General features: G+C 38.3%; 1 protein-coding gene across 1 annotated transcript in view; it reads right to left on the bottom strand.

Annotated features, from left to right (window-relative positions):
- The window catches only part of efna3b (ephrin-A3b), a 45,135-nt gene that overhangs the window by 5,088 nt on the left and 26,667 nt on the right, over nt 1-13,380 (bottom strand). Inside the window, exons 2-4 of the mRNA XM_056761647.1 lie at nt 3,137-3,423; nt 2,877-2,942; nt 1,095-1,172 (exon numbers count right to left, since the gene is read on the bottom strand). Of these exons, the coding sequence (XP_056617625.1) occupies nt 1,095-1,172; nt 2,877-2,942; nt 3,137-3,423 (431 nt within the window). The remainder of the gene's footprint in view (nt 1-1,094; nt 1,173-2,876; nt 2,943-3,136; nt 3,424-13,380) is intronic.

Genomic DNA, 13,380 nt, shown 5'->3' on the forward strand with positions numbered 1-13,380 from the left:
AATTGACATTAAGAATCCGAAGAAAACTGCAAATGAGAACATCCACATTTATGTTTTTGAACCCGGTTGTATTTAAGCACCTTGAGGGTGTCTCTCTTCTTCCATAAGTCCACATTGCAGCATTCTAGAGTTTCACAATTCAACCGATGTGGCAGTTTTGTGGGCATCTCTTGATTTGTTTGGATGACTTCTGTGTATACACATACAGTGGTCAATACTAATGGGATAACGGTAAGCTCTGAGCAAGGACAAGGGCGTTTTTTCCTTCTTCTGTCGATTGGACAGAGATGTATGGAACAATACTGAGACGTGTGGCTTCCTGAGACCCGACTGGCCTCCTGCGGTTGGTTTCTTCCCCTCTCTGGCCCGTTTGAAAACTGAACCTCCGCTCGGAGTGAGTGGGAGAAAGCTGGTTCTCAGATTCCTTTATCGGAAATCGTTGGGTGGCACCGACCCAGAGACGACCCAAAACACATCCACATCCATCTGTCTCAAAACACACGCTCGGAAAAAACACGCGCAAATCGATGCCTTCTTTATTCCCTAAAAACACTTGAAGTCCAATCAATTTCTTTTCTCTCATTTAAATGGTGCGGTCGCCGTTGTCCTTGAGTCAGGTTACTGTGGCGGAGTGGAGAAGCACGGGGACCTGAAGGGATGGTTCTGTCACATGTGATCAACGCTAAGACTAGCATTTGCGCTAACTCTAGTCGCGTACATCACGCTTCGTTGGCCTTTTAGCTCGTGGCTTCATTAGTGCCAATCACTGACCGTAAGACGCATGTTAACTGTTGTGTTCATCAGCCGGGTCTTTTCAGGAAATGATATGCAATCTTGTTTTATTCCACATTTAAATGACATGACCTTAAACGGTCTCAACTGCAAAACTGAATTTGATTGCATGACAACATATATACACAGACACACGTGATTAATGAGCTTTCCGCATAACCGCGATTGAGCCGAGCGGAAGCCAGAGTTGTGGGCTCAGAAACATTGGGTTTAAATGTCAACGTAGACTGTGATTAATATGCGTATGTATAAGTGTCCGTGTGACTGTATGTATGTGTGTGGGCTGTGTGATTACAACTCACAGAGGTCATCGATTTTCATGTTGGGTCGCAGAGTGTAGTCTGGCTCCGTGGGGTGGGGCTCATCATCTGAATCAGATTCTAGAAACACATGAGATGAGAATTAGAACACACACACACAAACAGTCATTGTTTATTCATTTGTAAGCTCCTTCATGTCATGAGGAGTTGGGGGGGGGGGGGGGGTTGGGTGGCAGATACTGTTTCTAGTTCATTTCAGACTACATGCAACAGCAACTCAAGGCGGTGGAGTTCAGACCCGACTGAGCAGAACTACAAGATTCATCTTGACATAAGAACTCAGAGACTCCAAGAGAGAGGGCAGAGGTTAAGATAGCACACAGCATGTTCTCTCTCTCTCTCTTTCTCATGCACACACATACATACACTTGACCGGATTCGTTTTAATGAACATGAGCTCTGACAGAGAGAGAGTTAGAAAGAAGACGAAGGGTTAAGATAACTCTCAGTGCCAGCTAAATTTGAGAGAACATGGATCTTGACAGCACCTGGAAGAGAGAGAATGGGGAGAAATAGGGAAATTATTTAATGTTTTGCATATCCAGTATGAGCAATGGTGGAAGCAACATCATCAATGGTAATGTGTTTAGGAGGGATGCATTGTGCATTATTGGGTGGAAGATAAAAACTGGCCGAAATTAAAGCCGAAATATTCCTCCCTTCAGTGCTCGCGTTCACTCTCTCACTAGCTGTTTTAAAAGAGTGATTATGTAAGCGCGCCAAAGCAAAGTCTAAATCTAATACATTTAACAATAAAAGCTCAAAACCACCGAACAGAAAATGACACACAAGCTCTGTGTGATGCGCGACTGCATTGACTCGTGCTCGTTTTAAAGCAAAACTTTAAACGCAAGACTCTTCACAGACGTGAATGATCAGCGGAACGAACTGTCAGTAACTGATGATGTAGCTCACGTGGACCTATCACTGAAGCTCATGTTAAGCCTGTTTACATAAAAAGATTCACTGCCCCTCTGTGTTCTGCCTTTTATTTTCATTAAAATGGTTGTGCACCATAAACTTCTTATATGAGTTTAAGTTTGACTATAACTTGACTACTGTTATGCATATACGCACAATAATTGTTGAACTACAATGTTTAGATGATTTGTAAAAAGAACGAGTAAGACAATATTTGTTGTATTGTTTTAAAATATTTTCTCCTTAATTGTTGTGGTTTTAGTGTGTGAAATTAATAGAATTCAACGTTTTTAAAACTTTTTTTCGGTATTGCTATTCGGCCTAGTGCATCCTGATTTTTCGGTGTCGGTTTAGGCCCAGAATTTTCATTTCGGTGCATCCCTAGTATTTAGCGTCGCTTTTGTCCTCTTGTTGCCTTAGTAATAAACAAAACCAACAACAGTCATCATTATCATCAATTATCATAATCTGAGTCACACCCTTGAGTTTGTTTGTTCAAAAATCGTTAAAAAAATAGGACGTGGTCATGTTTTAAATTTCATCTTAAACCCAAGGCAGCTCTTTCTGGGGTGCCTGAGGAACCCAGAAGTGTCGCAATTGGTTTGGATTATGTTTACGGTGAACAAAACCTGGTGGAGGAGGAGAAAGAGAGAGCGTGCTTTCTGTGATCAAACATATACATTGATTTAATCCACAGAAAGACAGATAGCATAGTTATGAAACATGGAGTGAGAGCACTTGGGCTGACAGGTGGATCAATTGATAAGATGGTTGGATGGATAGGTGTATGATGGAATGACTGATAGGTTGGTAGATTGATGGATGGAGAATAGAAGTCCATACCTGTTGAGCAGCAAACATACACTCTCAGTCTCAGGCAGCTGCGGCCGTGGTGATGTGTGGGCGTGGCTAAAAAAACAAATGCATTTCAGTCATCCGATCATCTCAACTGTAATGCTAGTTTATCTATTTTATAATTATATTATTCCAATAACTGTAGTTTTGTTTGTGATTTTCAGCTCATATATGAATGTGCTACACTAGCATGCATACATCACTTATCAAAAATCCAGATTATAAGTAGATATAGTTTGAATACTCACAGATGTAATAATACTCCTGCCCTACATGGAACTCATAGCCGAGGGAGAAGGCGCTGTATCGCTGGAATTTCTCTGAGAATTTGATTGGTGCATGGGGGGCATGGGGGCGGTTACACTCCCAGCGTTTGAAGCCCAGCTGTGGGTCACAGGTACGGTAACCTCGATAACTGACCATGTAGAGGACGTACTGCTCGGCCACGCCCCTCTGACTGCTGTTGTAGTGAGGACAGTAGATGTCCAGATAGTCGTTCACATTCACCTGCACTGTGTAGCCCTCTTTACGAAGTCTGATGATGAAGAGAGACAGAAAAACAAATGCAATGGCGGGTTACTCCCAAGAGATCTAGAAAAAAAACTTCTAAAAGAAATCTGTAAAATTGTTTTTATTTGTCCCTTCACAAGATGTAAAAACTGATCCAGCAGAACCTCTGGTTTCTTTTTTACATTTTGTTATAAAAATAAAAATCGAATTATTTTTTACATTTAAATTAAATTAATTTTGTATAATTTCGTATAGATAAAACGTAAAAATACTAGATTTTTTATAAAATACTCAAACATTTTGATAAGGTTATGAATGCTCACATGGTTGTATTAGTTTAAACATTTGTGTAGGATTAAAACTGCAACAGAAGTTATTTTGGACCAGCGTTGAATAAGCTTTGTTTACATCTTTAGAAGTGGTGTAAAATACAGTTGGTTTAATAATACAAATCTAAATTAATAGTCATGAAACAAAAATTTCAACAAAGCATTTCAATTAAAAAAATATCTAATGAAAGAAAGTAATATGTTGGCACAAATTTATATTTTATATTTAAATAATATATCAAATTGATCAAGATATTTTAATTATAATTACAGACCAGATTTTTAAGATGATTAGAAAATTTGGGTCAAAGTTTATTAATAAAAAACAAACATCTCAACATATTAATATTCATAAACACCAGTTATGTTCCAACAAATTAAAAAAAACAAAGACGTAAGCATCAATCTTAGTTTGAATTTCTATCTATGAAATGTATATCATTTTCCCCTAATGTATAGATAATGTATAATGATTCTGAATACATCAGGTTCTGTATATTTACTGCGTGTGTTTAACCTTTTCAAACCACCCTTTTGGTTTTCTACAATTTAAATTAAATTGAATGAATTTCTTACAGACATGATCAAAACACACACACATTTAATTCTTAAATCCTTTAATAAATATAATTCAATTCATTGTTTAAATATGTTTACATTAAGAATTAAATGTCACACTTCTGTGACTACGTTCTTTGCTTCGTGTCAACTAAACAAACAGTAAGTAACATACATTTAAATAAAAAAACTCTGACTAGATGTCCAGTGAAACCAAAGAACAGGACACAATTGAGTAGACAAATCCCTTACTCTCTTCAACAGCCAAGCTGTGAGCAAATAAAAATGCCCTCACATTTAAGACCAGTCAAGCAAATCTTATTTAAAATGGCAAAAGTGTGCAAGTGATTCCCCATTCCTCCAAAAAAGACCCCTTCTGACCTCACTTACACGCTTAGAGGAAAGCATCCAGTAAGTCCACAGATCCAAATGAAGCTTACTTGCTCTTTAACCTACATCTACAGTATAACCCTTACAAAGGTGGAGTGTTTCAAACCATTTTCACACAAACACAAGCAGTTCTTTCAATCTCCATCCTCCAGGTTAAGGGAGGACAAATACGTTTTCACTTGACAATGAATCTTTACGCTGTTTGGTTCAGGAGGATACCGTACAAGCTTGCATCGGTCATTTGCATTAAGCGGAAGCTCCCTCGGGCTTGAGAGAGTGAATGAAGGTGAGCATGAAGATAAAAAAACCGAGAGAGGACTGTGTTGAGACCTGCAGTAATATATTGTTCCATCGCACCAGTGCACAGCTGTATGACAATGAGTCTTAACATTTCACCACAGCGTCTGAGGAAAATGTGCGTAATGTCTGCTGGATAATGTATAGAAAACATCAGCATGGTTTCTGGTGGGTGAACGGGGGCTCTCTCGAGAGAGACGTGTCAGACTGCGGCTAGAATAGCTTCTCTGCAAGTGTCACAATTCGAACCCCCTCTTCACTGCTCTCGTTTGTCAATGTCTTGCCAATGAAAGAGAGGCAAAACACAGAGGATCGAGTGAAACGCTGAGGGAGACCCTATCTGTGCTGTAGTAACACCAGCCGACCAATAGGTGTCTATGTAGATGTGCAAATGAATATCTATTTCTCTCTCGGTTCTAGGTCACTTCTCCTGGGAGATTATTATTCAATTATTAAATGAAGATCAAAAACCCTGCTTTAACGCCTCTCCCTCTTCACAATCCTCTCTGATCCTCACTTGAGACTTACTCTGTTCCTCTAAATCTCACTAGTGGCTTTTATTCTAATGAAGGTGTGTAAAGATGCTAAAATGTTTGCCTGCTTCTCTTGGGATCACGTGACGCCCCACAACACACACACACACGCACACGCACACACACAAATTACCTAATTTAAAGTTCCTATTCAAACAACACTGGCCCCAGATTGACTTCCATTGTATGGATACAAAAAACATTTTTTTTTCAAAATATGATCTTTTGTTTTCCACAGAAGAAGAGTCATTCATGTTTTGAATGTTATGAAGGTGAATAAATATTGACAGATTTTGTTTTGGGGGGGGGTGAATTGTCTCTTTAAGGAATGTTATCCACACCAAGTTGATATTTACTAATACAGAATAAAATGCCACTTGAATATCGTGCCAGATAGATTTCCCTACCTATATATAGTTTTTTAATGATAAAATGCAAGATAAAGCAACCTTAATGAGTGCTAAAATAAACTAAAACAGTCTCTCTTCTTCGTCTTCTGCTAAATAAGCTTGAGGGTGGAAGATCCTTGGAAGGAAGACTGATTTAAAAATCTGAAGTTGTTTTATGTCCACTAGGAGGCGTCGAAGAGAGAAAAGTCAACCACTGTGGGTGATTTAAAATTGATTTGGGAGTATTTTAAAACAGACAGGGACACATTTTATCCTCTGACCCCTTTTCAAAAGCAAATCATTGAAAGAATCCAACATGCATTTAAAAGAATGGATAAATACAAAGTGTTTATGTGATTCATTAGTCTACATGCTCGTGTGCATGTGTGTAAACTGCATTGTGTGTCCAGGACACAACCCGCTGAGCTGGGCAACATGGGATTTTTAAACAGATTAATTAAATAGTCTCCATGTAAAACTTGAGTAAGACGCACATTCCTGTTAGTTACATATGTGCAGAATGATTGTGCCTACAGAGCAGATCTTTAATGAGGGAGAGAGAGAGCAACGCTGAATCAGCACCACAGGAAAAACAGCGTCTCTCTTCTCTTGCTGTTCTGTTCTTCTAATTAACCCCCTCAATCCGTTTAATTAAAGGAGAGCATCTGTCCTGTGAACAGTTGACAAAACACATGCAATGTATGCATTAACACACAAACACAAATAATTTGGATTCTACAGAAGACACCTGCAGATCCACGCTTTAAACTAAGAAAATCTAGTTGATGCTGTCCCTCTTCTCTGAGTCATCATATCTCATGTTAAATATAAAGGTGAATACACTTTAACATTGGTAAATAAATCATGACCCATTTTTTGGGGGGTAAACTATTCTTTTAAAGGTCCGGTCTATGAAATTAAGCGGCATCTATGGTGAGGTTGTGAATTGCAAGCAACAGCTTACTCCACACCTTCCTTTCTAAGAACTATGTAACACACTCTGCAGTTTGTCCGGTTAGGGCTACTGTAGAAACAACATGACAAATTCCATGCAGGGGCTATGTAGATAGAAATAGCTCATTCTAAGGTAATAAAAACATAATGCTTATGTAGGGTCTTTATACACCTCTGATGTAGGGCTGCAACTATTGATTATTCTGATAATCGATCAGTTGAACGATTATTTTTTTATTAATTGATTAATCGGATAAAAAGTTTAATTTTATATTTTGCATATAATAAGCAAATCAGAGATGGGAAAACTATACACAACTGAACTCATTAGCCTTATGCCAAAAAGTTGTGGATGTCCGCCTAAATAACACACCAAGGCTGATGAGTTGATTCAGGTGTGTCATAGTCATAGTCCTAAACATGGGATGGAGGGGGGCGGCCGGCCCAGGAAAAAAAATGTATGGCATGAAAAGCTAGATATTTTTCATTCAAATGTAGTTAAGTACAGTAAAAAGTATCCAGAGGTTTTTTTGAGTATCTGTACTATACTTAATAACTAAGTTTAAGTAAATGTATTTCGTTACTTACCACATCTGAAATAAATAAACCCCAAATCAGGTTATTTACCCTATTGTGTACTTTTCAAAGTGCAAACGCCCAAAATTGGGTTTTACCAATATAATCTTTAATTTTGTCATTCAAGACACTTCTCCCCTTTAAAATTTAAAACTGCGCAGCTTGAAGAGATGCATGCAAACACGTCTGCGTTAAAAACTGTGCAACTTGTGCCGCACAGAGAGATGCAAGTACGGCGAGACACTTCTGACTTTACAAGAGACATGTCTAAAATGGTAATTTTAAAATGGAAGAAGGCGCCCTTGATTTAAACTGCAAGTGATCACAGACCAACTAATCGATAGTGAAATTCGTTGACAACTATTTTCATTACTGATTAGTTGTTGAAGCCGTACTCTAAAGATACCTACAAAAATTACACACTGGACCTTTATGCAAAGTTGTACTAGTCCTTTTACAAAGCTCAGAGATAGATTGTGGGATTAACATTGGCGTTCTCATGCGCTCACAGTAAGATTAATTTGTTTACTTACATTCCTATAGCTTGAAACGCGTGTGACTGCTCGTCATGCTCAATTATTTAGTATATTTCTACTATTTGCTGTCACTCTTGATTTTTTTCATTCACTCTTCTTTTTCCATCCATTTCAGTGGTAAATTATTTAAATGTTATTTAATTCAGACACACAATATAAAAGCTTACATGCACATTTAGTGTGCACAAGTTCCCTCCCCATTGACAAACGCAAATGTTTTTCTCTGCTGCCAAACAGACGTTTACAATTCAAGTACACAATTTTTCAATCAATCAGACTTTCTCAGAATCTAGTGTGTGTGCTTTAGCCGAGAGAGAGAGAGAGAGAGAGAGAGAGAGAGAGAGAGAGACACTGCTGTGTGGGTTTGGTCTTAAATCTAAAGAATTGATATGTGTTGGTGGAGGTGCGATTAGGTGCTGCTGTTACCTGTTCTCAAGGCCGATCTCATCACTGCTCAACTCACCTCGGCAGTGTATGTGCGAGCGTAAATCACACACCTCCTCTTACCATCATTTCAAAGACCATTTACCACAGGCAATTAGAAACCAACCGATCTTTCTCTATCGTCTTCCTTCTCGCCTTGCCTCCCCTCTGTACATCTCACTTTATTCAGCTCTCTCACTATCGATGCAGTTGGTCAATGTCACAGCTCCCTTTGTGAATTTTCCCCTTTGAATTGCGCTAATTCTAAATTCACATTAACTTACTAACATACACAGTGCTGCTTTTCTGGCACTTGTCGATAGTACATAAAGTTTAACCATATTACGGTAGTTTGATTAAACAGAGGGTGCCGATATGGTTTTTAATACACAATATTTCATCTCCTACAATATATCAATTCAGTCTAGCCTTTTTCGATTTTCTTCTCAGTCACCTCTATACAGATGAACCGGCAACACACATACAGTACTGACCCTCGCTTTCTCTCCTCTGCATCTTTTATCACTCCCTGGCTTTCTTCGCTGCAAGTGCAAGTGAGTTTACAGAACACAGCTCCCCTCTGAGCTATGAAGAAAGGAACAATGTACGTGTCTGTTGGGCCTCATTTCTTCGTGTGTGTGGGCACGACTGAGTTATGGCCTGTGGATTATTATGGGTCTACATGTTATTATTAGCGTTATTTTATAGCTAGACAAATTGCTGAAAAAAATCAATATTTCAATAAAAAAAGATTATGATATTAAGGCATTGCTGAATCCATGTGAAGCATTAAAGGGACAGTTCACCAAAATAGAAACATTCTGTCATCCTTTACTCGCCCTCAAGTTGTTCCAAAGCTGTATAAATTTCTTTGTTTGGTTGAACACAGGAGAAAGATATTTGGAAGAATGCGTGTAACCAAACAGTTCCTGGCCACCAGTAAAATTACAATGGTAGGCAAAAGTGCCACCAGAACTGTTACATTTTTTAAAATATCTTACTTTGTGTTTAACAGAAGAAAGAAACGCGTAAAGCATTTTTTCCTACGACTATGGTAGTCAATGGAGACCAAGAACTGTTTGGTTACAAGCATTCTTCCATAAATCTTTTTTTTGTGTTTATCAGAACTAGGAAATGTACAGATTTTGAACAACTTGAGGGTTTTTAAAGTAAATGAAGACAGAATGTAAATTTTTTGGTGAACTGTTTATTTGAAATTACAAACCAATGAGTGGCTTTAGTAAAAATCATAGTGTTAACTGGTTGTCTGCCTTCTGTCTTTGAACTTTTAAGCATTTGGTTCATATTTCCCCCCCAAATGTTTAGAATTAGGATGGCATATGATTGGCATTACAGGATTTATGCAGTTCAATATTCATAACTGCATATTTTTCTATAAATAATTACAGTAAATTATAATAATTAATATAATAATATATATAATTTAAAAAAATTAAAGGCATGACATTTATTGTATCATGCTGTAATCTGGTGATAAGGTGAGGTAAGACTTTTGTAATATATGCTAATATATTAAAATCAGAAGCATTATAAACTACATCTCTATTTTGTTTCTCTCTAATTCACATAGGGAAGAAATTCCCAAAGTAGATCTCTTTAATATCTCCTAAACATCACAGCGCAAATATAAGGATTCTTCCTGAGATTCATTGATTCTTCACACAAGAGAAAACTTCCAGAAATATTACATGTTTCTCTTTCAAAGTTCAACAATATGCAAAACTGCACACACTAGCCCTCCATGACCACATTATCTGATCTATGGTATCCACATTTATTTTATAGCTCTATTATACAGCTTCATCCATTTTTATTTCTCCAAAGAGTTTTAGAAGAATTATAGGAGACATTAATAAAACATATTAATGTTATGAAAAAGCAACCTTTGTGCCATAACATTTCACTTCATTCTTTTGTTTAATTAGCTATTTGTTTCTTGTACTACTACTCTGGAGCTTTATATGGAACACAGCAAAACCTGTTAGATGATAAATACAGAAAGGACATGAGGAAGAGAGAGAGAGAGAGAGAGAGAGAGAGAGAGAGGACAAAGGACAAAGAGTGTGAAGATGTGATCTGAGCCGGGGTTCCATTCTAAAAGCTTTGGCTTCAGCACAGGCCATGTGTCATGAATTAAAACGGAATTAGCATTGACTGCGTGTGTGCGCGGAGATGGATGATAGACGACAGAGATGGATGAACACATTTATAGAGAAAAGAAGGAGAGGAATGAAGGGATGAGGAGGACGAGAAATGCAAATGAAGACATGGACTACAGGAACAGAAGTTGGCCAAGATGCACAAGGTGAAACGGGACGCTAAGGTAAATAGGAGAATGAGGACACGTCCATCAGGCTTCAGGCTTAGACCTGAAACATTCTGCCATACGACACCTACATGAATGAAAACACTTATATGACAGCTGACTTTGTGTTGTTCGTTGCACAACACAAGCGTGCGTTGCATTCTAAGCGTTTTTTCTGAACTAAACTCTGTGGTGCACATTCAAAACAGTTGTATTGGGAATATTGACAAGAAGCCTGACTTAAATGAGGATTAAGTATAATCACATGACCATTGGATCTGTGTTTTCTAGTTGTGGAGGGGAAGCTGACAAATTGAAGGTAAACAGAGTTAATAGAGACATCTTGAACTTCAGAGGCTCCACCGCTCTTAATTTTCCAATCTCTAGTAAAACAGCAAGGCTGCACACTTTAATTGAGTTACATTACCCTTTGACCTTGACATCGATCCAAACGGATCCCTAGTACCTCATCACATGTACGCGCACATTGTGTGGCATGTTTACAGCCCTGGATATTGGTAGTTTGGAGGCCCTTATGGAGAATCAATACAGTGGTTAAGAGCGGCGCAGATTGGAGCAGTATAATGGTCTCAAGTACTCACTCTAAAAGCGCTTTCTCTGAACCCGAGCCCACGCACACACGCGTGTGCAGGATCATCATTATACCACATTTAAACTCGCACTCACACTGAGGGTTAATGGGTCTGTTTACACAGTCAGGTCTCAGTCTGGACCGCATCCATGGACTGCTCGGAGCGAACAGGAGGCGGATGTGAGCGCTGCGTAGTAAGGTCTAGTTTACTATGTCATAGTGTGTATTTCATGATCTCTTTTTCTGCCAGTCTGACCAGAATGAGTCCCAAAGACGCATGAGACTGTCAAATGGCACGAAGAACTAAGTTTGTAAATGTGTCTGTGTTTTTCCATTAACCCTCCGCCCTCTCTCTCCTCCCACATGTCTAATGTTGCCATCTCCTGACATGATAGATGGGAAAGTGTACAACAAAACAAAATGAGGAGAGATGTGTATATGTTTGTTTGTGTATCTGTTTGTCTTACTGATAAATATTTTAAATGGTATTTTGCCCCCAACAAGAAGCTCATTTTGTCAAAGACCCCACGATTCTTTGTTTCTTTGACCTCGGTTTCCTTCTCTTTCTTTCTCCCTTTCTCTCTTTTTGTTTTTCACTTGCAGGGGGGACACCCGGAAACATTGTTCCGGGACCTATAATGGGGGGACCCACTGAGAATCTCTATAGTATAGCCAACTCGCTGGTTCCAAGAGACAGGTGGCCAACCAAAAAATTCCCATGCCCTGTGAGGTTTCGCAATCGATGAATTTAGAAATGGTCATTTGAAAGTTCAACAAGCATCTTTTCTATATTTAAACAATAATAATGAATTAACAATTATGATAATGAACAGTCATTATCATGTAAAGCATTTATTTTGCACTTAAAACAAAATCAGGTTTAAAATGAACTATGTTCAACAACTTATTGTCTTTGTTAAAAAAAGATAACATTTAAGAACTTGCAATGGAAAATCAATCTGTATTATTCAGGTAATGCTTTTACTGTTAACATTTTTTAGTTTCCCCATGATTTCATTTACTTCCTTTCCATCATTTCAGTTCTTCCCTTTTATAATTTTTTCTCTCTGAATTGACCATTTATTAACAGAAGCTTATTACATCTGTAACGAAAATATGATTTATGACTCGTGTAGGTAATGAATTATAAAATACAAAAAAAATTGCTTATTCATAAAAAATATCCAAAGCGTGCACCCTTGCACATTCAGTGCCCCCTCTCTATTTATTTTCCTCACCTCCCTTTGTCATCTGCCAGCTTTTCTCTTTCTCTCAGCTACAGGGAATGAAAGTTTAATATCGTGAGAGAAAGAAAGAGAGAGAGCAAGGGAGAGAGTCTTTTCAGGGTCCCTTTAATAGACCAGTCCATTCACCAAAAAAATGTCATCCTCTCCCTGTACAACTTGAATAAGTTCACATTCCAAATGGTAACGTGCACAGCAAACTCAACCAAGTGTATTTGTAGTTACATTGAGAAGAAGAAAAAGTGCACTTGGATAAGGAAAGTGTTTCCGTAATGAAGTGATGAATTCTAAAAAATAAAAACAAGACAAGAGGGAGAGAGAGAGAGAGCAAAAGAAAAGGAAACCTTGAGAGATAATATGAAACAGCAAAACAGAGGAATCATCTTATTACCATGTAAAAAATAAGAAAAAGCAATGTTAGGAAGCCTACAACAAGGGGAAGAGAGAGAAAGAGAGAGAGAGAGAAGAGGCAACAGTCTTGCGAACTGACTTCTTGTAAAGTTGAGGTAGTGAGATACGGTGGTATAACAGAGTTCACAGACATGAACAGCATGTGTGAGCTCACACAAACACGTCTGTGTGTGCCAACTAAATCGTCAGTTGGTTTTCACACTTCGGGTATAAAGTACTCATCTCATTATTACATTTTCTTAATCACTCTCAAAACACTTACACCGCGTCGACCGCGGACAAGACCGTCGAGGTGACACGATACGACAAAAGACATTAGAAACGCATTAAAACAAATTACACATTTTTCAACACTGTATGCAGCGCTGCATGACGCACCTGACGCGTCCGGGTGTAGACACGGTGTTACTGTACATATTACCAT

This window comes from Triplophysa dalaica, chromosome 12, assembly GCF_015846415.1.
Source record: "Triplophysa dalaica isolate WHDGS20190420 chromosome 12, ASM1584641v1, whole genome shotgun sequence".
NCBI classification, from domain to species: Eukaryota; Metazoa; Chordata; class Actinopteri; order Cypriniformes; family Nemacheilidae; genus Triplophysa; species Triplophysa dalaica.